Source organism: Folsomia candida, unplaced genomic scaffold (assembly GCF_002217175.1).
Source record: "Folsomia candida strain VU population unplaced genomic scaffold, ASM221717v1 Fcan01_Sc007, whole genome shotgun sequence".
NCBI lineage: Eukaryota > Metazoa > Arthropoda > Collembola > Entomobryomorpha > Isotomidae > Folsomia > Folsomia candida.
Window position 1 is genome coordinate 4,992,827 of NW_019091199.1, and position 27,255 is coordinate 5,020,081.

The window sequence follows — 27,255 nt, forward strand, 5'->3', positions numbered from 1 at the left end:
GGCCACTCGGCGCTTCCACGAGCAAATAAATTTTAGGAGTTCGAATCACGATTTATATTCAGATTTCTTCCCTCCTCCGTGAAGCCCGTTACTTTTATTTTATTTCCTCTCCTCTCCTAAAAGTTGGACCAGGCCTGTTGGCACACAGCACGGTCGATCGTACATACATACATACAAGGATGGATAGGAAATGGTAAAAAGTTTGTGAATTTTAAATGAGAACTTTCTCCCAACGACGGATACTTATTTTGCTTCGAGGTGACGTACGTATACATTTCCGAATTTCGTACTCACTCTTGATTTGACTTTATTTTCGAAAAAAGAAACAGGATACTTTCTCCAGTGTTTCGTTTTTTTGTGGGTTTGTTACATTTCTTGCTCTGAAAAGCAAAAATTTTCAGGTCAAAATGGAATAAATTTCAATCCTAAAATTATATGTACAATTTCATTTCTAATTTAATTCCAACTATTGTACAATTTTTTTGGTAACGATTTGCTGCGAATTTTAGATAAAAATAAATTCCATCTCTGAACTTGGACGCCGTTACAAGTTTTTTGAGAAATTTTGAAATAAAATTTAATTATTTAGATGGACGATGAGAATGATGGTTTATGCATACTCATATTATTTTTAATACAAAATTTCAATTTCTCTCACAAATTATTACATCTTGTTAACATTTTGGTCCCGCAGGTGTTTCATTGTTAATTATTTATAATTATTATTTATTTATTTCATTATTTGCTAAATACATTTTTTGCACTGCGAAGCGTGAAACGCAAGAAATGCGGGGTGAAAGAAACTGGGAGAAAGTGCGAGAAATATGCGCCATGCCATCCAGCCACGTCCCGTATGAAGTACAGTAGCGGAGCGTAGTTTCGTGCATTTCTTGCAGGTCAAAACACCCACAAAAATCCACTTTCTTCCCATCATTTCTTGCACGTGGTTACTTTCATCCGAAACACTGTGACTTTCTCCCTCCTCCAATTACCCGTTTATATATGCACTTATTTATATATATGATTCCCCACTTTCTGGGTGTGCTTTCTGTTTCTGACCTTTTTGTTGTTTCATTGAATAATTTTTAGACATATGTGGAGAAATATTTCAATAATTTGGGAACAGAGAGGGAGGGAAAACCATGTATATTCTGACTTTTCCGGTTGGATTGGTTTCTGGAAAATGGGGTCATTTATAGCTCCATGTACCCAACCGGGCTGTCAATTTTGTTCAAATTTATGAAAGAAAACGATCCGAGCAGATTTAAATCTTGTGTGGAAAGTGGAGGACACTGCAACAGCGGGAAGAGCTCTGGAGCGGATCACAATCTGGTCTTCTGGTCTTTGTGTGTTTCTTTCGATTTGTAAATTGCATCCATTTCCACTCCAATTCAAAAACTGACTGGATTGGGTTCGATGAAGGGATATTGTGGCGTGCATGGCCTGATTCCTGCATATCCACGTGGAACGAGAGAAAACCAAGAAAATCTCACCACAATTTTTCTCATCGCTACCTACTCGTCACGATGTGGATGCAATAACCCGCAGAAATTTGTTCGGTTGTCGGTGTCATACAAAATTCCATTTTCTCCCCACCAAAATGACTGTGCATTGCACCACTTTGTAAAGAATTTTGCATATAGCGGGTGGTTCACTCATATTCATGTGTGGTGCAGGGGCAGAGGTGGGCAAAATACTTTGTGAAAAGGCAGGATTTTGAGCTTGGATTGTCCCAGGGTTGAGGAAACACACAAAAAGAGGAAAGTTTACATAAAGAAGGCAACATTCATACGAAAATGCTGGTGTTCTTAAGAAATTAACTTTGCATCGCTGTCAAAATATTTTAGACTGTTAAAAATCTGATAGAGTAACATAGGTATGTATATACTCCGTACCCGAAGTGATTTGGTAATATTGTGAATTCTCGAAGTAAACGGGACAGATGTGATTTGAATTTCAACCCGCCTCCAATGTTAATCAAATGGGCACGTGATTTTGGCGCGTAGAAATTCTGTCCCGTTTACTTCGATGCACCGCAATAGCTTTCTACCGGATTTGTAGTAGTTTTTTCTGAGTGGTAAATTTTTCATGACCACAACATTACTAAACGGTACTGCCGATTATTACCAGTCCGGCAGAGTCATATATGCATGTACTTTAATCAGTACAGATTTAATACCAGTTTTCTAAGCGTGTATTTTGGCAGCGATAAAGCATTAATTTCTTTAAAAATTCTGTATTTTCGTACAAATTATATCTTCCCCATGCAAATTCTCGTCTTTTTGTGGGTGTAACAGCCTTAGAAATCTAAACCCTGGGAAGAACTGGGCTGAAAAATCCTATATATTTTGCCCACCCCTGCTTCACCATCACCCACAAGGAGGACGACGACTATGAGGAGGATCGAAATATGACCATTACACTTTCTCCAACTCTACCCCGTGTTGTGTGTGTGTGTGCATTGTTGGAGAGGAAGAAGAAGAGTTGGCACGTTATCAAGAATACATTTTACCAGTAGCTAACAGGAGGAGGAAATTGGCTCCATAGTTTTCACATTATAGGACAGCTGCTGGTTCCTTAACTCGATACCAGCAGCAGCAGTACTGCTCCTCCGCGTACGTACTTTATACAGTTCAAGTCTCTCTGTGGCAAAAAGCGGCTTAAGTTTTAAGCCTGCTTGGTTGGATGCGAAATATCCTAACTGATAAAAAGGTCCAGTCCACCCAGGTTTTTAAAGTAGGTTGCTCCTGCCCTTTCCAAAACAGCCAGCAGTTGGTAAAAATGGAACGTGTGTGTTAACGCATTTTATGTATTCGGAGATCTTCCAGACGCGTTGGTACAGATAGTCAATTTTTTAAAGTAGTTTCGGGCTGAGATGGCATTTTTGGGTTGGCGTCAAATGTGTATGTAACATCTTTCGTAAAAATTTGATCATAATTAAATACATCATTTCATTAATTTATGGCGTTTTGGTTATCGCCAAATTTTAAATGTGCGTAACATCTATTGTAAAAATTAAATATTCCATTGATTTGCGGCATTTTTGTGCGAGCGGCAAATTTTAAATGTGTATGCTTGTAACATTTTTCGAAAAACTTAAACCCTAATTAATTACATATTTAATCGATTTACGGCGTTTTTGTCACGCGTAAAATTTTAAATGTAGAAAATTATTTAAATCCTAATTAAATATTTTACTAATTTTCAGATTATCCTCTCTCTCATCCCCACAACAATTTGAAATCATCTCCAAACATAAACTTTCTCCCCATCATTCATTCACCATTCCGCTCAGCACTCTGCCAGCAATCAGAAACCATTACAAATTCGATCTCTGCAACAATTTTATCCAAAAGCCACTTTACTTTTCCACTCCTCAGTCCAACTCCCCAGAGCCGGAGCGGGACCAGAATTCGAATCGTATCGTATCCTACCCTCTCTCCGGCCCTGCTCAGCGTAAAATTCATACCAGTGGAGAAAGCACGACTAACTTTCCCTGCTCCGTTTCCCGTTTTCTCTCAGTTGCGAATTAGCTCTCGGCCTGCCACCACCACGACGACGACGACGACGACGACGTCCATCGTCTCATCTTCTCGTCCCACACTTCTTCTTAACTTAACACTCTCTCACTCATTCACCAGACCAAACCACACGAGAAAAGTTAATTCCGTGAAAAAAAAATCTCAAATCAAAGGAGAAAAGAGATCTATTCATTCCTTGTGGAGAAAGAAGAAAGCCAGAAAGAAGACGACCAGACAACTCTGCCACCGTGAAATTGGCATTGGCATCTAATCAAGAATCCTACACTTTTGATACTTTCTCTTCCCCACTGACTTGTTGTTGTTGTCGTTCTACTCGTCCACAACTTTTTTTTGGTCCCCTTCTTTCTTTCTTTGAAGAAATATTTGCAATTAGTGGGAGTGAGTGATTGAAATTTAGCGAGTGCATTGAATTCTTCACATATTTTTCTTTCCTACCAGACCATCTTTCTCTCCCTAATAATAACTAAATATACTGTTCTATTTAGTAGTAAGGAAACTGTTTCATGCACCGTTTCTTGTCGTTGTGCTGAGTGACAGACGAGGGGAGATCAGACCGTAAAGGAAATGGACACAATTGGACAAATGTGTGGATTTGACACGTTCTGAGAGTTGTTGTTTTTCCAGGCTAAACAAACCGCAGAAGGAGAAAAAGAAAAGTACAGTTCTGACGACGACGACTCTGTTTGGAACGCTCTTTTCTCCTGCTAAGCTTCGTTAGTGCGGGGTTAAAGGGGAAGAAAACAACAAAGAGAATAATTGCAGAAAGTGTATGTGTAGCTACCTTCTGTCTCGCGTGGCGTGATCCTCATCCCTCGTTTCTCTCGTAAAGAAAAGCAATTAACGGCAAACTTTTCTCCCCCTGAAATAATGAAAAGCAGCCGAGAATTAACCCGGCTTGAGGGAAAGTGAACGTGAACGTGAAAGTGAGTGAGTGACATGTCGAAAACTGGGAGGAAGGAAGTGTAACAACGACGACGACGACTTTAATGCTGGCAACGTGGTGGTAAGAAGATGTCTCCTCCTCGTGTCACGGGGGGATGGGTGCCACGAGGCTGGATCTTCACCTACAATCTGGCCATCCTCGTCATCCTCCTCTTCTCCCTGGTGCACCAAGGCGTCCCCAAATACAGGTATTAATCTGAGAAACAAACAAATTAAGCAACTTTCTCCTCATAAATACTTTGATCCTCCCGGGTTACTAATCCCACCCGGGAGGAGAAAGTTGGTTAGTTACTTGGTGCTTGGCGATTAGCTTTCACTGCTGGGTGATGAGTTTTTTAAGACAGGTGGTCAGTTTCCCCGACTCATTTTTTTCCAGGGTTTGCTACCCCGGGATTTTGGGGTATGGGGTTTGTGAGTTTTAGTGGGTTTTGGGGTAAATCTGAGTAATACCCACGGGTAGTCGGGGTTTTCAAATTTTATAAAGTATTGTAACCGGGCATTACTAATAATTCTAAACGTAATTAGTTATGAAAATTAAATTAATATGATGAGAAATTACTGAAAAAGCTGATTTTTTCAAAACCTAATACATGAGGCACAGACTCAGTTTACCCCTAAAAACCCTGACTACCCCGAATACCCCCAAAACCCAGGTAAAACCCCTGGGTATGGGTTTTCAATAGCAAAACCCCGGGGTTTTCCTTACCCTGTTTGTTTCTCTTTACAGCCAACGCACGGTGAAGACGGCGTATGGAGAGCTGCGTGGCGTCGTGTATCCCAAAGTGGGGAGTTTGGTGAAGGACGTGGAGGCATTTTTGGGTGTGCCGTACGCCTCCGCGCCGGCCGCGTCGTTACGATTTATGCCCCCGTTGACCCCCTCGAGATGGACGGGGGTCCGTGTGGCGGACAAGATGGGGCCCGTGTGCCCGCAACTATTACCAGATTTGGGAAATCGTTCAGAAGCTTTGTCGAAAATGCCGTTGCTCAAGTTTACCAGAGTGTTGGAGTTGGCCAAGGTTCTCACGAATCAGAGTGAAGACTGTTTATATCTTAATATCTTTATGCCGCTGAAAGGTAAGTGAGAGATGATAGTTTGATTTTATTTTTTAAGGGAATAAAGCAGTTGCTCTACGATTTTGTGCAAATTAGTGTGAATCAATGACAAATTTGATTAATATGAAATTTGTACATCACACAATCTAACAATTATCAGGTTTGGCATTTGCGTCCAAAGAGGAGAAAATTACCGCGAACTTTCTCCTCTTTGGATACAAAACCCAATGGGAGATCGTGTCGTTTGCAAATTTCACACTAATTCAATCCGCGATTGGTTGACCCCAGTTTGCTCAAAATCTGACAGGATACGCTACGAGATCTCCATTATAAGTCGCATCTAATAAAAAATTCTACCTTCGAAATACCGATAATCCATCTGGAATGGGTTAATTTTTCCACATTTCTGTTGTTCTCGTATCGCCTCCTTTTTTCCTCCTCGTGAACACGTCCTTCTCATTCAAGCACCTCCGGAAATTAAATGACAGATGAAAGTAGGAGTTTAACACGGACGAGGATTCCTTCTCTTCTCCGAAGATTAAATTAGATTCTCTTCTCGGATTTTTCTCTCTCAACGACGACGACCTGGACACGCGGTTTCCTGTTGTGTGCACACCGTGTACGTATTTAGGCGGTGGAGATGGATTGATAAGGAGAAAGTGTGTGGGCAGGGAGACGGACGGCAATTTATTAGTGGTCTGTTTCACTCTGTCTCATCGCATTCACATTTTGCGTGCCCAATAATGGGCCGTCTATTGAAATCAGCTTTCCACTTTTGAGACACGAAATTAGAGCGCGTATGTAAGTGACAGGAGGTAGAGAGACGACATATCAAAGTTGCCCAATCCACCTGGGACTTGTTGTTGTTGGTTGTGGTTGGGTTGGGTATAAATGAAGTTGGACTTGTTTCCGGAATTATGTGTGCGGTTTTAGCGTCCCTGTTGCGGCATGATTTACATACCTAGATAGTCAACTCTAGGAGCGGTTATCTATGTTGGTTTGGCATGAATTGGGAGACATTTTTAGCAAATTTTTGTAAGGAAATGTCTCAATTTGTTACATAAGTAGAGTGGAATTATTTGTGCTAGACACCTACATTTTGCATGGATTGATGGATTAGCGATATAGAGTTTAGCTAACATGGGAAACCCGTATCGTAGAAAATGGGCATAATGAGATTTATGCAAATGAGGTGACACCCACAAATAATTCAACTGTATGAATATCCTCTTCCAACCTTGATTAAAGCAAGATTGAATGACTAATCGACAAAGTCGTCAAAATCAGCACATTTTTGATCATTTTTCTACTGTTAAAATTTATTTTAAAATTCTGAACGGCAAATTTGTAGAGCAGGTAATAATTTTGTAAAGAAATATACACTCCGGATTTTGATGCTTTTTAGAGGGGTGGATCTCAAGTGTAGGAATCTTTCAGAAAAATTGAAACTCATCTCAATTAACTTAAAAGCCTCCCTCCATTCCATCGATCACCTTACTTCCTACAAAATTGTCGTCCACAATTTTAAAATAAATTCCCAGAAACAATCAAAAATGTGTTTAATTTTCACGATATTGTTTCATTATGAGTCATCGAGCCCTCGAGTTCATGGTTCAAGAATGTAAATTTACAATCAAATTTGGTTTGTTTATACTTTCGAGAGAGAACTTTGAATAATTATGTTACCCACTTCAAAGCACATGCTCGCCCATTCATGATGATGAAGAGAAAGAACATCTTTGAATACGTCTGGGGGAACGGGATGCGTGCACCAGACAAAAATTGACTCGTCTCCTTTGCGTAGCCGTAATAAACTTTTTTCTACTCCGGAGAAGAAGACAAGGTCACTAATAAACTAAACTAACCAAGCTTTTCTCTTACATTTGGAGATCCAGCACTCCCAAACTTTCCACCCACCCATACTTTCTCTCTCTCTTACTTTCTCCCGGTGGCCGCGGAAGCCGTGGGGACATTAACATTGCAGGATAGGGGAGGGAGGGGTTTATATAACATGGGGAGATGACGGGGACATCGAACAACCGTGGGAACATTACCCCTCTGTCCCCACCCTTCCGTGGCCACTGCTTTCTCCCTGTCTTTTCCGACGACTCCATAACTTTTCCCTCGTACCACTTTTTCTCCCACTTCTTCGTTGCCGTTTTGCATTTGAAATCTTATTATTTGGAGGGCCCTTGTCGAGATGAAAGCAAAGTGAAGAAGTGTGTGGTGTGGTTGGTTTGGTGAGAGGACGACGAGGAGAAGAGCATACATAAGTAGGACGAATCTTGCATTGCTTCAGGGCAGATAAGAAAACAAGGAAAAAAATGGAAAAAGAGGCTTTTCCAGCAGCGAGTTGTATGCATGTAGCTTGGTGACGAGGGACGACGGAAATCGGTGATCTAAGGTGGGGTGAAAAGAATGTAGAAACTTTTCACTTACGATGGAGGTCTTCCAGCGTATGATCTTCGATTTTGAGCAAATTAGTGGCAATCGGTCAAAAATCCAATAGGTATGAAATTTGCAACAGGAACGATCTGCCAATGGGAACGTTCGGTAGATATATTTGCATCCGAAGAGGAGAAACCTTCAATAAATTTGGGAAGTGTGAAATTTGTCAACTTTAAGGTGCGCTTTCTCCTCTTCGGATGCAAATATTTCTGCCAAACCTAAGCATTTGCAGATCGTGTCTTTTGAAAATTTCGTATTTCTTAAATTTGCACTCGATTAAGATAAGTTACGCCAAAATCTGTTCGCATACGCTACGAGACCTCCATTATCAGTTTAAAATTAGCCGTGAAAAACTATGCATCCCTCCTTTTAAGTCGTCCTTCAAAATAAACGAGGAAAAGTAGGAGGCGGAGACAAGGCCTCATAAGTAAATTGGATCTGTAATAAAATCTGATAAAATTGTTCGAGTCATGGAGCTTTCCTCGTAATCTCATAGTTATACCCGTTCCTCGCTTAAGAATTTTTGGTTGTTTAGCATTATATTTGTCCTTTTCTGTGGTCTGTGGTAGACGAATTCAATGTATAGCATAAGAAAATGGAAAAGAAAACCTAGGAGGCCCTTTCTCTGAAGATCTATCTCCGTTATCATCCACTCACTCTTGTGGGCGAAATCAGTCCATGAAACCCTCGCCAAGAGTCGAGCAGACCACAACTGCACAATTTTATTTAATATTATCCGTCGTGACCAATTTTGGGACAGACGAGACGTTTTATAAAGATGACGTCTCTGCTCCTACGAGGATGGCATTCTTGGAAAATATTTATTATATTTAGATATTGGACATTTGCTGCCCAAAGTTGAAATATATTACTCGCTTGGTCGTTGAAATTGAGTCGTCCATCATGGCTTGATTCGTTTGGTTATCGAATCCGTGTGAATGATAAGCAGAGTGCGGATATGTATTTGCTTTCAATTTTTTCATTTGGTAACGACTGATGGTCAAACTTTGTGGGTGTGTTCCACAACTCCATTAGACCACAAATATTTAAAAATATTTTAACATTTTGTTGCATATTTCCTGTTGTTCGGTCATCTAAATATACTTCCGCTATTACTTGAAAAATGCGTAACTATTTAGATATTTAAATACAAAAGTACATAGGTATGTATATTTTATAAATATTTCAAACATACGAGACGAAGTTATTTTTGGTCAAAGAAATTAGACTAGAAAAAATATCAGCACTATATTCAGGAATGCAAATTTCAGAATATATATAGTTTTTTTTTACATATTTCGTAAATATTAATAAATATTTCAGCTATTTTTCATAAATACATATCCGCCATCTATTGATAAGGGTGTGGGTTTTAGTTTGATTTTGAAGCATGGGTGAAATGGGTCAAAAAAATAAGGTCAATATTGAACATGGAGAAAACACTTCTTAATTCATGCCGATTTCTTTCAATATCTATTACACAAAATTGTCCCAGAGAACGTAAAGTCCCGGAAGAATACGGGCCCAAATTAAACCATTCAATTTGTCCAATATCAAGTTTCTGCCATTTCTTAGCATTTCATACATATTCCGCATTATACTAATTTTATCGAACAAATTTTTTCACATATTTTCATCACAGTTTTATATCCCCCATGTGACCACCTGCTCGTGGAGATAAGGTAAAAAACCAACCGAGTTTGAAGAGTGGGATGCGGAAGTTGGGCTAACATTTTCTGATAGATCAGCACCAACTCTTCTCTTCCTACTCTTTTAAGAATAAAAGTAAGCCCTGAACGAGGATTTGCATTGAATCGTGGCACTATATACATAGTTGGATCCAGTGGCCGCGGAAAACAATGTGAGCCGTGGGGACATACATATTATATACAAAAGTCGCTAGCGAGAAGTTTTCTTATCTATTTTCAAGCTTGCGAATTTTTTTCGGTAAAAATCCAGCATTTGAAAAAATAGTAATTTGAAAACAGTAATCTGAAATTTTTCATGAAAATTTAAGAAAATTTAGGAAACTCAAAATATAGCTGATTGGCACAAATTGAATTGAATATTTTAATGACACTAGTTATAAATTTCATCAATTATGTATCTTAAATTAGATTAGAAGGGCAATACTACTGCTCTTTTACCATATAATTGTTAAATTATGGGTTGAGTTGGTCGTGTAATGTTTTTATATTTCCATCCCACAAGACTGTGGGGACAAATTCGCTACATATCACCCAGCAAAATTTCCTGTGAAAATTTCCAAAAATTTCCAATTTCATGGATACATTGCCCCCATGTCCCCACCCCTTCCGCGGCTACTACTTGTATCATCATCATGATGGTTCATGCATGCGTAGGATTTACGAATTTACGATACGATACAATACAGCACCCACTTTCTCCCTTTCAACCTCGCTTTCTCTCTCTCTTTCTCTCTCTTGATAAGCTCGTACAGTCCGCCATTCAATTTTCTCCCCCAGTCTCCGCTTAACTCCAATGTTTCTCTGGAATGAAAGGAAATTCTTTATTTGTATTTAAATTGCCACACTTGAAGGGAAAAGTTGTTAATATAAAAATTCCAGCCTTCCGTATAAATCTCTCCTTCAGAAACATTACCTTTTAGTTAAACGAAAAGTGGAAATCGATGATAATATTATGTCCCAGTTTTTTTCCCCTGCTTTCTCCAAGCCCCATGGTGTGTTGTATGTTTTCGTCAATAAGTGAGTTATATAAGTAGTGGAACACAACGAGCGAGTGTGGCATGTGGGAGAAAGCGAGAGAATTGTTATGTCGGAAATTTCGTTACTTTCACTTTATGCCCATGCACATTTACATCGGTTAACTCACATCACAATAATATAAACATCAACATCAAGTCACTTGGATGAATGGCAAGTTTTTTCAGGCTGAGTCTTGATCCTTTTCCTATTCGGTATACGTATTTCCAAGTTCTGTGATAGATGGATGCAAGGAAATGGCGATGGATGTTGTATGCAGTGTTTCGGGTGAAAGTAACCACTTGCAAGAAATAAAGGGAAGAAAGTGGTTTCTTGCAGGTACATATTTTGACCTAAAAGAAATGCAAGGCCCAAGAAATTGCTTCCCATCGCTATAAATAGTTTATATGTCGCGTGACAAGATGACGCATATTTCTTGCACTTTCTCCCAATTTCTTGCACCTCCCATTTCTTGCATTTCTTTCTTTTCATTGCAAGAATATAGCAAACCCGCAAACAAGCCAAACACTGGACGTATATACATCTTGTACATATCATCATTTTATTTTGTGATGACTGTAGAAATTTGAACCCAGTGGGACAATTTATATATACAAACTCTGCCCGAGATCATTAGGGCACAAAAAAAATCCTTCAAAAAATGCCACATTTCCTTAAAAATTGCCTACACACATATATATCCAATTTCGCTAATTATATCCTCACCCTTCCCCAAAATTTGACCCCCTTCAAAATATTTATCTATCTATTTCCGCATCATTATATTATTAATAAATACCTCATCCCGAACTTTGATACGGTTCTCGCATTGTGTTGCACCGTCCAGGCGAAGAAGAGGGAAGGTTTAGTGGCTTTGAAACGGCTCAAGCTCAAAGAGCCGCTCTGTGTGCTGTCAGCCAGCGGGAAAATATTTATTGTGAAACGTGAAAGGAGAAATGTGGAAGGCGAAATGAAAGACATCAATCTTGGGAAATGGGCCCAACTTAAGTTCCCGAGTCAAGATCTCTGCCTGCCTGCACATCACAGAAGAGAGAGAATTCTACACAAAATCTGTTTCACCATGTGCACCACTTGGAAATAAATGGGAGTCAAACAGGGATTTATTAAGAGTTGGTCAAGGAGAAAGTTCAACTGTGGAGGGTGCTCGTCGTCGTGGGTACATACGTGTGAGCCAGAGTGATGATACAGTCGCACTCGGTGTGTGAAATAAGCAAGTGGTCTGACGTCAAGTTTCCCTCTCTTCAATAAGATTTAAGATTTCACTCGCAGCTTTCAGAGACGATGAGGAGAGGATTATAATTTTGGTCGTATTGTGATTTAAATTGGGAACAAGTGATGCGACATAATTAATAAGCAAGAGAGCTTCATGGCACGATACGGTTGATTGGTAGGGGTTTATTTAGTAACAGGAGCCGCGGAAGGATGGGGACAGAGGGACAATGTCCTCAAGGGTGTCCGATGTCCTCATCATGATTCCCACGTTATATAAACCCCGCCTTCTCCTATCCTGCCGTATTAATGTCCCCACATGTCCCCACAGCTTCCGTCCGCGGGCACTGTTTCCCAACAAAAGTAGCATCTGGACCCCACCACTGTCGACTTTCCTGGCACACTAATAAATTGATGATGATGGGCGAGCAGAGAGAGGACCCGCTTTCACTTTGTACATAGTTTCTTCCTCTAACCAATGGGACGGTAGACGTACTACGACTCGACGGTGATGTTGGTTGGCGTGAATGGGTTTGAGATGAGAGGGAAAAGCTGTACTTGCCAGATCCACTTCCTCTCTTTTGAAATACTTTACGAATTTACAATACAAATGCCCTCTGTCCCCACCCAGTCGGCCGTATCCTCCGGCCCAACAGCGCCATTAGTTACGTTTCATTCCTATAATGTTACACAACCAGTCCCAATAGTAACTTCTTGTATACATATCTGCACTTTCATCTGTTGGAATGTATACATATATCTGAATCGAAAGTAAGAAAAAAAGAAATTCACTTTTTCGAAATATTTTTTTTCTACCACACCAAAGTTGAAGAATGGAGGAGAGATAACGTCTCCCCAGCTTCCTTCCGGAATTGGCTGAGTCAGGTGGTGAAAGTGGATGCATTTATGCTCAAAAGAGATTATCTGGAAAAATAATTGTGGGTTTTTTCTCCCTCGAAAAGAACTTCTTTCTCACACAAAATCCCTACATGTTCCAACTTCGATAAGGCGGAGAAAGCTGCATCCTCCACTATCTAACTTCACGACGACAAGCAGAAGTACGTACACATACGGGCCAGGCGACGATATTATATTCAAATTCCAAAGTGGTCCAGACCCGGAGGAAGGGAAGGAAGGAAGAGAGAGAGAAAGTTGGAGAAAGTAGAGTCAAGTCTGAAGTGAGATAAATTGATGTCATTTGTAAAATTGCGTACAAGTGTGACAGCAGTACCCTTCGTGTTGTTGAACTATGTACTTCCACCACCACCACTGCGAAATAGCAGTGTTCAAAACGTATAATATTTATGAGGGATATGGATCCGTAATAAAATTGGGACCACTACCACCCATTCAGTCGGCAACAACATTTCTGCAAGAAGAAGAAGAGAAAAAGACATAAAAAATCCCAATTTTTTTTTTGCCTGTATGGCTTTTATGAAAATGGTTTTAGCCAAATTACACATCAGTACTTGGGTACATATGGAGGGCTATTTCGGAGAGAAAGGGGTGTAACGAACCCATCTTTCTTCTCCCGAACTGTAACTTTTATACAAAGTTTTGTAAACATGACCGCATCACGGAGTGAATATGACAATGTGGGGAAGATGCTGGGATAAAATGGCAATAATACTTTGCGTTTGATTTTAATGATGTACATACAGCGAGAGCAGAGCACACCAGCTTTGGTTTGGTTGTTTGGTGGGGCATTTATTCTGGAAAAATACAATAGAGGAACCATCACATTATTATACTCGTTCTCATTCTTGTTCTTGTTATATCCTGCTGGGGGATGGAATGACATTATTATTACGCAACCGACGAACGGCAGGAGTCGGACGGAAGGGAAAACAAACTTTCTCCGGGGTAATGCATTTGTCGAGAAAAATGTGTGGAGCATGGGCGAGTTTTTTTAAGTAAAATTTATGAAAACATGTTAATTTTATTGGGTAATTTTCCATTGGTCAATTTAAACCTTTAAATATAACGCTATCAGTGTAACCACTTGCAAGAAATAGAGAGAAGAAAGTGGTTTTTAGTGGATGTTTTGACCTGTAAGGCCAAGAAACTACGGCGCGTGGCTATTTCTTGCACTTTCTCCCAGTTTCTTGCACCTCGCATTTCTTGCATTTCTTTCCTTGCAGTGCAAGAAATGTATCAAACCCGCCATAAAAGAAAACACTAAACGCAATTCCTAAAGCCCACCCGTTTCCTTCAGATTTCCCAAAAATTTCAAACCCTACTAAAACAAATGTATGCCTAGTAGCTAAACTGCATCACAACATCAGGTTCACTGCACGGACGAATCCTCTGTACACCCCTGGCCCCCGTAATAATGTAATGTAGGAAGTAATGTAATGTGCAAGTGTTTTGTGTGCAGTTAGCTATGATGAAGTAGATCGTGTTTAGCCGAATTTTCTAACCCAGCCCCCAGTTAGGAGAGCTCTTAACGTGAATGTTGAAATGGGAAATGACAGCCCAGGGACTGCTCTCCCTTCCCATAAACCAGATCTACTAACCAACTCTTGCTCCCAAACGAACCACTAGCCTCCAACTTTCTCCGTCTTTTTTTCCTACTTTCTCCACTCCGTTTTCTCCTTCTTCTTGGAGAAAGGTGCATCCAAACTGAAATTCTAATCGCACCATTTTTCAATAAAGATTACCCAAAAAATATCTCATCTTCCCGAGAACGGATCCCATTTAAATTTGAAATTGTTTATTTTTGACGAAATCTCCCTAAAAAAGGGGAACTTTGTTAGCGAAATCATGCTTGGATGGAAGGGTCGTCATCTTCTTTTTTTCCTTATACGCAGCGAGCAACTATGTTCAGAATTTCCCTGTCAGAAAGGTCTCAGTTTCCTGCAGAAGCAAAGCGACAGTTTCAGTTCCACTTAAGCTTTCCCTTCTTCCAGTGGCAACATTTTCTTTTTTTTCGATTGGGTCGTTCTTTCCTTCCCCGGGTGGAATGTCCTACAGCACCAGAACCAGAACCAGCCAGCAAGCGTCAAGTGGTGTGCGTAGTATTTAAGAAAGAAAGAAAGAAAGAAATCGGGCAACAAACAAACATTCCACTTCATGTCGACATTTAGTTTATTTGGATTCCGATTTAATTTCATCGTGGTGAAAGAAAGGGTGATCAAGATTTCCTAACTTCTTTTTTTCTCCATCGAATCCACGCGTTTTTTAGAAAGGAGGCAAATAACGGATCTGATTTCATTACATTGCATGAAGGAGAAAGTCGTTCGCATTTTACGATATTCAACATGTTGGTTGGTTGGTAGAGTTTGAATTAAAATGAGAATTTTTTAAAGATATGAATGACAGTAGCTTATACATGCTTATAAATATGTAGGATCTAAATTTAAAATTTTGACCGGTACAATATCTGACAAATATTTTTATAAACTTTTGCCTTTGAAGAATTTCACTGCATGTAGATGAAAGCTTGCAATAAATTAAATTTCGAACAAAATTTCCTTTGATACCGATATAAATTTACCAAATTTATCACAAGCATGAAGGCAATTCTACTCAAATGAGTATAATGACATCACGGAATGGAAATTGCATTAATTTGGGTTCGTTTATGGTGCATCTGGATAGGGTAAAAATAGCATAAAATTGACTTCTGTCGAATACCATACAAATATGCAGCTATTTATACATGCCAAACCTGTTTATTTTACATAACCACACACGCCCACACGACATTATGTAACCAATGTAATTTTATACTTTCACCAATAAAGGAAAAACTACATATATCGCGCCATAAATACGCAGCTACTAAATATTTATTTCTTCGTTTCCTTACGACACAAAATTCATGGTGTCGTTCTGCTTAAAAACAAAAACACAAAAACTAGATAATTCTTCCGGTTTGGATTTTTTTCCTTTCTTGCAGGAACCTAAAAAAGAAAGCATGTGGGAAGGAACGTGAAATAAATATGTCAAGGAAATAAAAGTCCTCTGGAAAAGAGAAACTCTTCTCCGTACTATACGAATCAACATTTTTGGTACAAATATATATGTATGCACACATTTTCAGAGATTTTTTTTCAAGAGGGAACAGATTTATTATAAACTTATTTACGGAGAAGTGGTCCTCCTCACAATCAAAAAAGCGACATGATGAAATAAACCGTTGCAAACGGGATGTAGCAAAGGGGTGAAAGCACGAAATTGTAATTATAGCATACGCAAATGCGTAGCTTGAACGTACTCGACAATATCTCTAGATAGACACCAAACATGACAAAATTCAGTTTTTCGAATTTGACCCCGTCGACACGGTCACGGGGTTATCGTACGTCAAATCTTTTTCGATTTCTGAAATTCCCGCCACAAATTAGGTCTAAAACGGTCTAAACAAAAACTTGCATTTTTGACCTCGTCAACGTGGCGCCGTGACCTTATGACCTACAACGCCCATCTTTCAATTTAACTCCACTCCAAAAATTAGAAACACCTTGGTTAAGACCGGATGTCGAAAGTGTACTCCATTATGATGGATACGGACGGACAGACGGACAAAGCAATCCCATAAAGTTATTTCCACCCCTTAATAACAAGAAGAAAGTCTTCTCTTCTTAAAATTCAGCGAGTCTTGTCATCCCACCACGTTTTACTGCTGTGGGACCTTCTTGCTCTCAGCTGCTTTCTCCCATGGAGAAAGTGGATGGACGTTAGTCGTGAACAGTATGTCGTAAATGTATGTAGGTTCAACTATAAATAAGCTTTAGTTTTGGGAAACTCTATAAGAATATAAATTGGTATAATTTGTGGTCACAAAATCCTTGAACACACCACCAGAGGAGAACATAAGGGTTCATTGGAAAGTTGAAAATACAGAGAGACATTTGTTTGCAGATGATATTTTGTTTTTACAAACTTCTCTCTCTCTCGCATTGTGTACACTTCTGGTTAAAGCTTTCTCTTTGTTTTGGAGCAAGATAAAGATAAAAAATCAGAAATTCAAAGGATTTTTACTTTTATTCTGGCTACGTACATACGTATGGATGCATGGTGAAGGAAAACAAAGTGGTATGTGGTATGGAGTAATCTGCTGGTTGGGTCTGAATGCAGATGTGTCTTTTGTTTAACGGAATATGTAAGCTTACTTAAAACTACTGCGTTTCTTTTTTGTAAGAAAATTTGTATGTATTACTGGAACTGGAAACAATACATTATAGATTTTGCTGCAAATTAGATATTCGTTGTTGGAATAATACTGCAATTTCCAATATACTAATTAATATGGGGCTAATGAATGATAATTTTGTTAAAATATATGGAAGAAAGCAGTCTCCAATAAAAACGATACCAAATGTCAAGATTTTGTCCCTTTTTGTATTGTTTTCCTGTCAGCTTTTACTTTCATGTTTTCATCCGTCCATCTTTTGTGGTATCCATGTTTTTACTGTCCAGAAACAGCCTGACACCCAATTTGGTAACGATGTCGATATTATCAGCATGACCCATATACAAATATTCTGATTAATTTTTTAATAAGGCATTCCATTCCTTATTTTATTCACTTTAAAAACAAAAATTCCAGATTTAACCACACTCTAGTTTGAATTTGAAATCATTTTTCCATACCAAAATGCAAAATGATACGATAAAGACAAGGAATGTACCAAGCCCCGTCATCCGAAGTAAGTCAGTAGGTCTTCTTAGAAGTCAGACCGTGTTTCCGTCCGTATGTGTGTAGAATTTTAAAATGCAATAAAACTTGGACAGATCAAGAAGAAAGCCTAACCTACCTCTCAAATTTTTACTTCAAACTCCCCTCCAAATTGAGGAACAACAAAGGAAAGTCGAAGAACAAGAGGGAGAAAGTGATAGACAAAGAATCACCACCACCTTACATAAATCGACGCTTGTACGTATGCAGCACCATGACGTTGTTAAATTCAAATGTGGGCTAGAGAAAGTGAGTGAAGTGAAAATAGGACCAAATGTGACCTGAGAAGACGATGATGATGATGCATCCATTTCCTTTACTTTGAGTGTGTCATTAGTTCACCAGACCAGACGAGTGAGCGAGTGAGATCAGACAATCCAACACACAAATGTGGGAGCTTTACTGGGGAAGATGTGGTGTGCCCGTTATGGGCGATGCGATGCGATGACGATAATATCGGCACATTTCTCTCTCCTTCAATTCGTGAGACTTTCTCTTTCGGCAGAAATACCCAACTTTCACTCCACTTTGGTTATTCGGATGCATCAATTGTGCAATTTTCCTAAGCCCATTTCTCTCTCTCTCGCCTATTAAGTATGTTCGGTTGCATTAATTCAAAACTGCAAGTTCTCTCTCTACGAACGGTTCATGTACAAATATAAGATGAATTTGAATTCCAGTCGGGCATGGAGAAAGTCGGTGGAGTAATTGGTCCACTTTAATTTTAGGGTTAAAAATACCATCCCAGTTTGGAAAGTTTCTTCTCACGAGTATAATGAGCGAGAGGGGGACCAGTGTTTCGTTTTTTGCGGATTGGCAGCATTTCTTGCACTGCTAAAAAGTGCAAAAAAAATATGCGCTATCTAGCCACGTGCCCGCATGAACTATGGCGGCGGGAAGTGGTTTCTTGCGCCTTGCAGGTCAAAATAGCGGAAAGAAATCACGTTCTATCAGGTTTGCTACATTTCTTGCACTGTAAGAAACTGGGAGAAAGTGCAAGAAATTTGCGCCATCTTTCCACGTGCAGTATGAAGTATAGCGGTGGGGCGTAGTTTCTTACGCCTTGCATTTTGTGCAGGTAAAAATATTTAGCTGCAAGAAACCACTTTCTTCCCGCTATTTCTTGCAAGTGGTTATCTACTTTCACCCGAAACACTGCAAGTGCCGATGACTACTGAACACCGCACACGGAGCCAACCACACTGTTTATTTTGTCCCAGTCCCTCCTCACTTTGAAAATGTATGAAAATAGTTTCCAACCAAACTGCTGTTTGAAAAGGAAACGAGGAAACAAAGCGTGAGAACCTAATTAAGAATAGCTAATTTCCCTTTGTACACTTGGCTGAAAGGGCAAAGAGTGCAAACTGGTTTCTCACTAATTATGCAAAAGATGACAATTTCCTCCCAATAAATACTTTCCCTATTGGAGGGATTTATAAAATGCCTTCTGATTTCTATATAGCAGCGGCCGACGCCATCAATAATAATGAGCTCGCGTGAAAGGAGCAACATCTTGAAAGTTTGACTTTCTCCTTTCTTCTTTTATCTCCCCCGTAGCGGGTTGATTATAACTTTTATTATTTATTTTTCTTGTTCTTGTCAAGATATCAGAGGTGGGCAAAATACTTTGTCAAAATTAAGGGGTTTGAGCTACGTTCTTCCAAGGGTTTGGATTTCCGGGGCTGTTACACCCACAAAAAATCTACGCGCAGAATACAACATTCGTACGAAAATACAGGTTCTGTAAAGAAATTAGCTTTTAATTGCTCTCAAAATACATTCGATTTTCTAGAAATTAAGCATTTTGGCATCGATAAAAAGTTAATTTCTTCACATCTCCTGTAATTTTCGTATGACTTTTGTCTTCTCCACGTAGATTCGCGTCTTTTTGCGGGTGTAACAACACGGGAAATCCAAACCCTGAGAAGAACTCAGCTCAAAATCCTGTATTTTGCCCACCTCTGCAAAATATAGAAAGAATAACTAAATAAATAAGTAGTCCAACTGCATTGTGGATGTAAACTCGCCTATTCCTAATTTAATTAGGGGAGAAGAGCATAAACAATTTATCATTCGTAATGATGAGCCTTTTTACTCTGGTATTTTTTTAGATGAAAGAACAACTTCTCAAGAAGGCCAAGTAAATTTGCACTTGTGCGTGTTTGCCCTCTCATTCAATCCAAAATCCACTCATAGAAAGGTTCAGCTCTCATAGGCACACTTCTTGTGTTTCTTCTTATGAGGAGTAAACCGAGGAGAGGAGGCGATGAGATGATGGTGAAAGCAAGAAAGAGTTGGAGTGAATCAGAATCAAAAAGTTGTTCCATCCACAACTACTCATCCATCCATCCACTCCTCATTCATTAGTATGTATCGCACCCGGTCTGCAAAGTGGAGAAAGTGAGAGAAAGAGAAAAAAAGCAGCACCGGATCGGATACGGTTTGCAGGGTATCAAGTTCCTCATTCCTCGTGTGATGAGAGGACTATCGCTGCTGCTGCTCACTTAGAGGAATCGATTACAGTCATCGTGCTTGGTCCTGAATAAGAAGAGGACTTGGTTGGGTTGGATAATGTAAGATGATGACGGTGATGATGGTAGGACGGGGTGAAATACAAATGACTTGTGCATATGTACGTACGGGTAATCATGGATGTGACTTTTTTGCTGGGTGTTAGAAAGGGTGGACAGGAAATTAAGAAATTCGATTTAGAAAATCGGAAATATGTTTGTTTATGTTCGCGTTTAGCAAGGTTACGTATTTAGGATTGGATGACTCATCATCAAAATCGGCACATTTTTAAGCATTTTTCTGCTGTGGGATTTTTTTTAATTCTGGAGGCAAATATGTAGAGCAGGTCGTTGCCAATTTTTTAAAAATATACACTCCAGATTTTGACAGTTAAATTTTTGAAGGAGGAGATTTCAAGGTTAAGAAGACTTCAGAAAAATTGGAACTCATCTAAGCTGGCTTAAAAAAACTCACGGCCATTCTATTAATAAATTTACTGATTACAAATTTGTCGTCTAGAATTTTAAAATAAAATCCCAGAGCCGAAAAAAATGTGCTGATTTTGGTGGGTCATCGTCATCCAGTCCTACATTAAATTATTTATCAGATAGAAACACATCGCTCAAAACTGTAATACTTAACTTGTAACAATTACCTACATAAGTAGATTCGTTTCTTATTTATTAACCGGCAACATTTATTTGTTGGATATCCTCAAATTTCATCTTCTCACGTCCATCTCCCTCAAATCCGATCCAACGTCTATCTCACTTCTCAAACCAGTTCTGTATTTTACCAATACTCAAGTTTTTTTTACCTTCTTCTAACTGACTAAAGTAAAGAAAAAGTTATATAAATACTTTGTTGATCTAGCAAACTTTTCCCTCTTCCAGACGACTAAACAGCCCATCTCTCATTAATATAGAGAGATAAAAAAAAACGCCAAGAAGGAGGAAGAAGGATTGAAGGCAAAAAAAATAAATTTTGATGCAGTAAAGTAAAAGATCTGAGAGATGAAGATGAACAAAAAGGAGAAAGTCTGGTAAAGAGTTTATAATTTTGAAGGGAAATTAATGAAGGAATGATTTAATTTAATTCCTCGGTCTGGAAAACGGTCTGGTGCATGGCCACGTTTATAATCTTGTTATGAAACGACTGAACAAAAAAGATATCGTATGAACGAACGAACCAGCGAAATTGGACAATTGATTTATACGTATATCATATTTAGTGAATGGGCTGTTCCACGTTAAAAAAAGGGCTGTTAATTATCATCTTTCAAGTTTTTTTTATATAATAACGAATAGCCTGTGAACAATGTGAGACGTCACGTGAGTATGTTATGTAATGCTCATTTTTGCTTTCACTGCATGAAATTTGACGTCTGCGGTGGATCGTTATTGGGATATTTATAAGATGCAGTTGTGAAACTATATATGGGGGCAGGTGTGGATTGCGGTTTTTTTTCGATCGGTGTGTTAACCAGCTTTCTGCGCGGAAGAATACTTAACGATATTGCGTCACTCTTTTAGTTTGCGGTATGAATTTACAAGTTATTGCATTTTGTAATAAATTTAGCCAGTTTTTAGTTTAAGCTGTTTAACACCTAAAAAAATATTTTAACGAATTTTTATTGCATAACGATTTTCTTCTTAATTTTCTTAACTTAAGCTTAGTACTCACGATGGACTTTACGCGCGGAAAACGACTTTTGCAGAAATTCTGCTCAAATTCTGCCCGAGTGGTACTCAGCTCTTCGCGTGAAACTTGAGCGGAATTTTCCGCACGAGCAGTTTTCGCTCAATGTAAGCTCAAAGTTTACGTTAAATCGAGGCAATTCTTTCACGTGAAATGTGAGCGGAAAGTGACTCGCACCCCTCTGAGTCCAAAATAAGAGGGCGGAGCAACCTCAAAATCTCATTTTCAACTCAATGACAGGGCGGTTAATTTAAAATGGGGCAAAGTGAAACCTGTTTTTCAGCTCAAACGACCTGAGTACCTACGAGTGAAAAATGAGCGAAATATACGTGGAATAGTGGTATTTTCTGTCCGCTTACGAATTTCTCTCCAGCGAAAAATTTAACAGAATTTTAGCACGATGAAATTCCGCGTGAACATTCGTCCTGAGTACTAGGCTTTAGTTAAAATTTCTCTAGTAAAAACTTTGGTTTTTTAATAGAGTTACCGTAATTCGACGTTACTCAAGATATGAATCTAATTATGTTGCGTAGTAGTTAATTCTTGTGTTCTTTTTAAAAATTCATAATTTGCATGGGGTCTTTAAACAGCTTTTTAAACAAAGTTTTAAGGCACCTTTATATTTGTGGGGAGTCAGAAATTTTCAAATTCCTACCGGAAATTATTGGCTAACGGTATTTAGCAAATCTCATTTTAGGATTTCCAATCTGCATGCCCATGTTTTGCAAAGGAAAGTTATGGGAGAAAATTGAATTTCCATAACTTTCACCGCAGCTGTTATTTCAGCAAACTCTTCTTGTTTTTGAAATTAAACATTTAAACCAATCAAAGTTACAAACTTATGTAATGCATCGCGGTTGGGACAACTTTTTGAAATATGTAAATTATAAATAATCCTTTGGCGTGACACATCTTACTTACATAACGTACAAAACTTGGTAAAAGTCGTCCCCAAAGTGTGTCAACTTAATTGCTTGGGACAGGATGACATCATCATTATAGCGTTACATGCAGTGCTTCGTTTCTTAAGGGTTTGCTACATTTCTCGGACTTCGAAGGAAGAAACGCAAGAAATGCGAGGTGCAAAAAACTGGGAGAAAGTGCAAGAAATACGCGCCATTTAGCCACACGCCGTGTGTATAGCGGCGGGAAGTAGTTGCATTTCTTTTAGGTCAAAATACCTGCAAGAGACAACACTTTCTTGCCGTTATTTCTTGCAATTGGCTATTTGCACCAGAAACACTGGTTGCATATATAGAGGCTACGAGAAGTGAGGACCAGAATGTAATTTTTCTCATAGAAAAGGCAAGGTTGGTGGGCACTTTCATTTCACTTTGAACTGGAAGGTTGACTGGACAAAAATCCGTTACGTCAGTGTCTTGCAAATCCATCGTAACCTTCTCTCCTGGGGGTGAGATGTAGTATTCGATAATGTCCAAATCATATGTTCCTTAACAATGAAAAATGTGAGTTCCAAGGACTTTTATCTTATCAGATTGTGAAAGAATCACCGTTTTTTGCCTGCTAAATAAGTGGCCAGGGCAGGTATTATACATGTGTAGATCTTGTCCAGCTTACCGGAGGGAGACTGTAGAAAATCCGAGTGAAATGGATTAACAAACTTGTAAATTTTATTGAATTTATTGCTCATATTAACTTATTATAAGTCGGGTCGGTTGGTGCGTATATAGTTGAACATCAAATTTATTGCATTATGATGCAATTATTAAACATATTAATTCCGTCTTGAAACCATAATCTTTCGAATCATTAACGTCTGTTAGCTAATAATCTGAGAGGTTATCTGGCAGATTAAGAGATTAGTAAATTATTACGTTTTCGAAAAATTTAAGGACTTTTGTCTTTATTTTTGTAAACAGTAATATTGATATCTTAAAAATTTACATTATCGAATGTTTGACCCATTTAACAACGGTTCTTTTCTATTTTTACACGAATTTATTAAAAATTCACATTTTCATCCTACTTACAATTTCTCTTAGTCGACATTTTCGCTCAGCTATTTACCTTTGTCTGCTATACCTCTACACAAAGATAGAAAATATGTGTGTCTCACAGAAATTAAAAATATGATCACCCATAATTCCCACATTACACAAAGTGAAACTCTCCTGCTCACTTTCTCTCAATGAAACCTATATATTTCCTCCAAATGAAAACCTCCCGTTTTAATAGATTTCTCCAGCCAGACAGACACAAAAATGAAAGGAAGAAGAAGAAGAAGAGAAATGTATCTCTTTAGATAAATGTCTTTTACTAATATCCAGATGAGTTTTTCATCCAGCCAGTTTTTCGTCCATCGTTACGACGGACTCTTTTATTTACAAGAATGAAGCATTTTCCAGGAGCTAAATTGAAATTCACTTCTTCTTTTTTCCTCTTCCTCTTCCTCCAAGTAGAAAAAAAGTGTCCAAACAAGAGGTCTAGAATTCGAGGCGGAATGGCAATATCGTTTATTGGAAACTCATAAAAGAATGAATGAAAAAAGTTGGGAGGCATAAAGAAGGAGAAAGTTCTTCCTCGTCTCGTCCTCCTCCGCTTCTTCTTGTCTACCTTGAGTCGAGTCTGACTTGCCAGGAAGAAAAAAGAAAGTACTACTCACTACTTACTATCTGGCTGGACCTAAAAACTGCCTAACTAAAAACTTTCACCGTGCAAGAGATGCAACTACTTAGAAACGCAGGGATCAATTTGCTTTCAGTGTAAAAAGGAAATTTTAGGGAGTCGAGTTATGACCACTTTGCAATATTTGGAGCAATTATTCTACCCTTAATTTGAGCCGGGTCATTATTCCGGTAACTAATCTGGGGAGAAAGCCTAGTTTAATAGGGAGAAGGTGAATATGTATTTATTTTCAACTTCTTCTTTTGATGACAAACTTTGTGGGTGTGTTCTCTAACTCGAATAGAGCACTAAAATTTCAAAATATTTCCAAATATTGGCACATATTTTTAGGTTATCAAATATACAAATATTTGCAAATATTTCTGCTGTTATTTGAAAAATGACATTTTTATAATTTATAGGATATTTTTTTCAAAACTGAAAATATTTTGTAAATATTTCAACGATATTTGTTTGCTCTACGAAATTTGGCTAGAAAAAAGTCTAGACCATTATATTCAGAATAGTTCAGAAGCACAAATTTTACAAAAATTAACAGGTGCTTGTATGTTTTTGCACATGTTACATGCATATTTTGGCATTTCTTAGGTCATATTAAGAAGTACATGTTTCAACGATTTTTTATCAATATATATTCTCTCTCTCTCTCTGTATTAATTATAAGAAATACCCACCAAAATTTTGAACAGCCTACTTTGCACCTTCTCTCAAAAATAGTTATGTAATGTGATATACCACAGTGTGACGTTTCCAAGTAGAAATGTCTAAAAGGCCAGCCGTAATATTTCGATTGTTCTCTAAAATATGACCAACTTTCTCTCTTCTTCATCTCCTACATACTTGTTCCTTCTTCTTCTTCAAGTTGAACACAGGAGTTGGAAATTTAACAAAGAAACTAAATTTCCTCTCCTCCAAGTTCTTCTACGCTCCACAAAACCATAAGAAGACATAGTTATGGTCACATACTTATTACACAACAAACCGATGTTGATTACAATACAATTTTAGAAATTCATTTAACTTTCACTTCCAAAGGGAAATTCCTTGACAAGAAAACTATTATGAATGAACTATTATGAGAACTATTATCTTCTTCCCCACTTTCACTTTCTTTTCACCAACTAAAAAACAAAGCGTTCCTTCCTTAACACGGGAATATTTTAGTATGTTCGTGCTAGAATCTGTTCTCCTCTTCTTCTGATCTTGAAATAATCTCCAAGTTGCCACTCTACTCTTGTTCTCGGGTGCCAGTGGCCGCGGAAGCTTGAGGGGACAGAGGGACAATGTCCCCACGGTTGTTCGATGTCCCCATCATCTCCCCATGTTAGATAAACCCCTGCCTACCCCTATCCTACAATGTTAATGTCCCCAGATGTCCCCACAGCTTCCGCGGCCACTGCTCTTCATCGTCGTCCCTATTTAATCTCTGTATCGGATTGAATAGTTTTCTTCCTCCTTTGCCATCATCTATCCCGCCGGAGGGATGGTATGGGTGTCCGTCGCTGCCGCTAAAAGCGTAATTTATGAAGGACCTTTCACTTCTCGACAACTAATTCATCTTCCTGACTTGACCTGGTTCCTCAAAGGCCTTAAGATACCGAGTGGAAGACACTTTGAAAAGACTCAAAGTCAAAAGTAGATAAAGGAAAATGGAAAGCTGTTCAAACTCTCTGCTCTGCATAAAATATACTCCCACCTTGACTCCATTTACCAAGCGGCTCTCCTCTTCCAACCAGGAGATGAAAGCTATCCAAATACCGTTATGCGTATGTGTGTATTCAGTCCACTTTCTATTCAAAATTATTATCAAGAAGTGTACAGTTTTAAGTTATTTATGTGTGCACTCTAAGAAAACTGGGGTTAAATCAGTATTGACCGGGGTAGATCTATGTATGACACTACCGGCACTGGTAATAAAGGAAATTTTTACCGTTTAGTAATGTTGTTCAAATGCAAAATTTACCACTGGAAAACAATCTACTACCAATCCGGTAGGAAGTTATTACCAATTCAATACCAGTACCGAGTATATATCTGACTCTACCAGATTTTTAACAGTGTGGTAAATAAATTCGGTAAATTTTCCAAATTTTTACAGGAATATAATACCTCTCCAAAAAATGGTATATCTGAATCCACCACATTTTTAATAGTATATTCACATTCCATTTCCCAATTTTAATACGAATATAATAAATATCTCTCCCAAAAAAGGAGCCATGATTGAGGAATTGTGATTAAATCGAGCCTTGAATCACCGTCAGGATGGGCAAACAATCCTCATAAAACTTTGGCTACCCCACACAATGCTTTTCCTTCTACTCGATAGCCATTCACTTTTTGGGGGAATGGATCCTTTCACGACAATGGAGGACATGTTCAATCTCCCATCACATCAACGTCAATTTCATAACTGAGGAGGTATCCATAGTCCTCATAACTACGACTCATCCCCCCTTTTGTCCATCGCCAGTGATGATAGTGCACGAACAAAGGTGGGTGCTCGGATTAGATTCTCGGTGAAAGTGGAGCTTAAATTGGTTGCGGCTTATTTTATGACTACCCCACCCGCACCTCACGTTTGGCTAGAGGTTGAAGTGTCTCAATGTTATTACCTTATCCCGCCTGGACGCAGCCGCATCATTATTATTATCATCCTTTTTACCCCTTTTTCGAGTGGAATGGAAATATGAAGCGTTTCTATTCATAGCTTTATTCATGGCTCATCAAAATATTTTCGTTGCAAATAAATCCCTCCACTTCTCATTATTTTGACCAA

At 38.6% G+C, this 27,255-nt stretch overlaps 1 protein-coding gene across 3 annotated transcripts in view; it reads left to right on the top strand.

The window, feature by feature from the left end:
- LOC110852667 (neuroligin-1) overlaps positions 1–27,255 on the top strand; it is a 107,757-nt gene that overhangs the window by 42,774 nt on the left and 37,728 nt on the right. For all 3 annotated transcript variants that reach the window (XR_004835315.1, XM_022100776.2, XM_035853937.1), the window contains exons 2-3: positions 3,209–4,672; positions 5,212–5,558. Coding sequence is in view for 2 of the 3 variants with exons in the window: in XM_022100776.2 (XP_021956468.2) it covers positions 4,554–4,672; positions 5,212–5,558 (466 nt within the window). In the remaining variant the exon portion in view is untranslated. The remainder of the gene's footprint in view (positions 1–3,208; positions 4,673–5,211; positions 5,559–27,255) is intronic.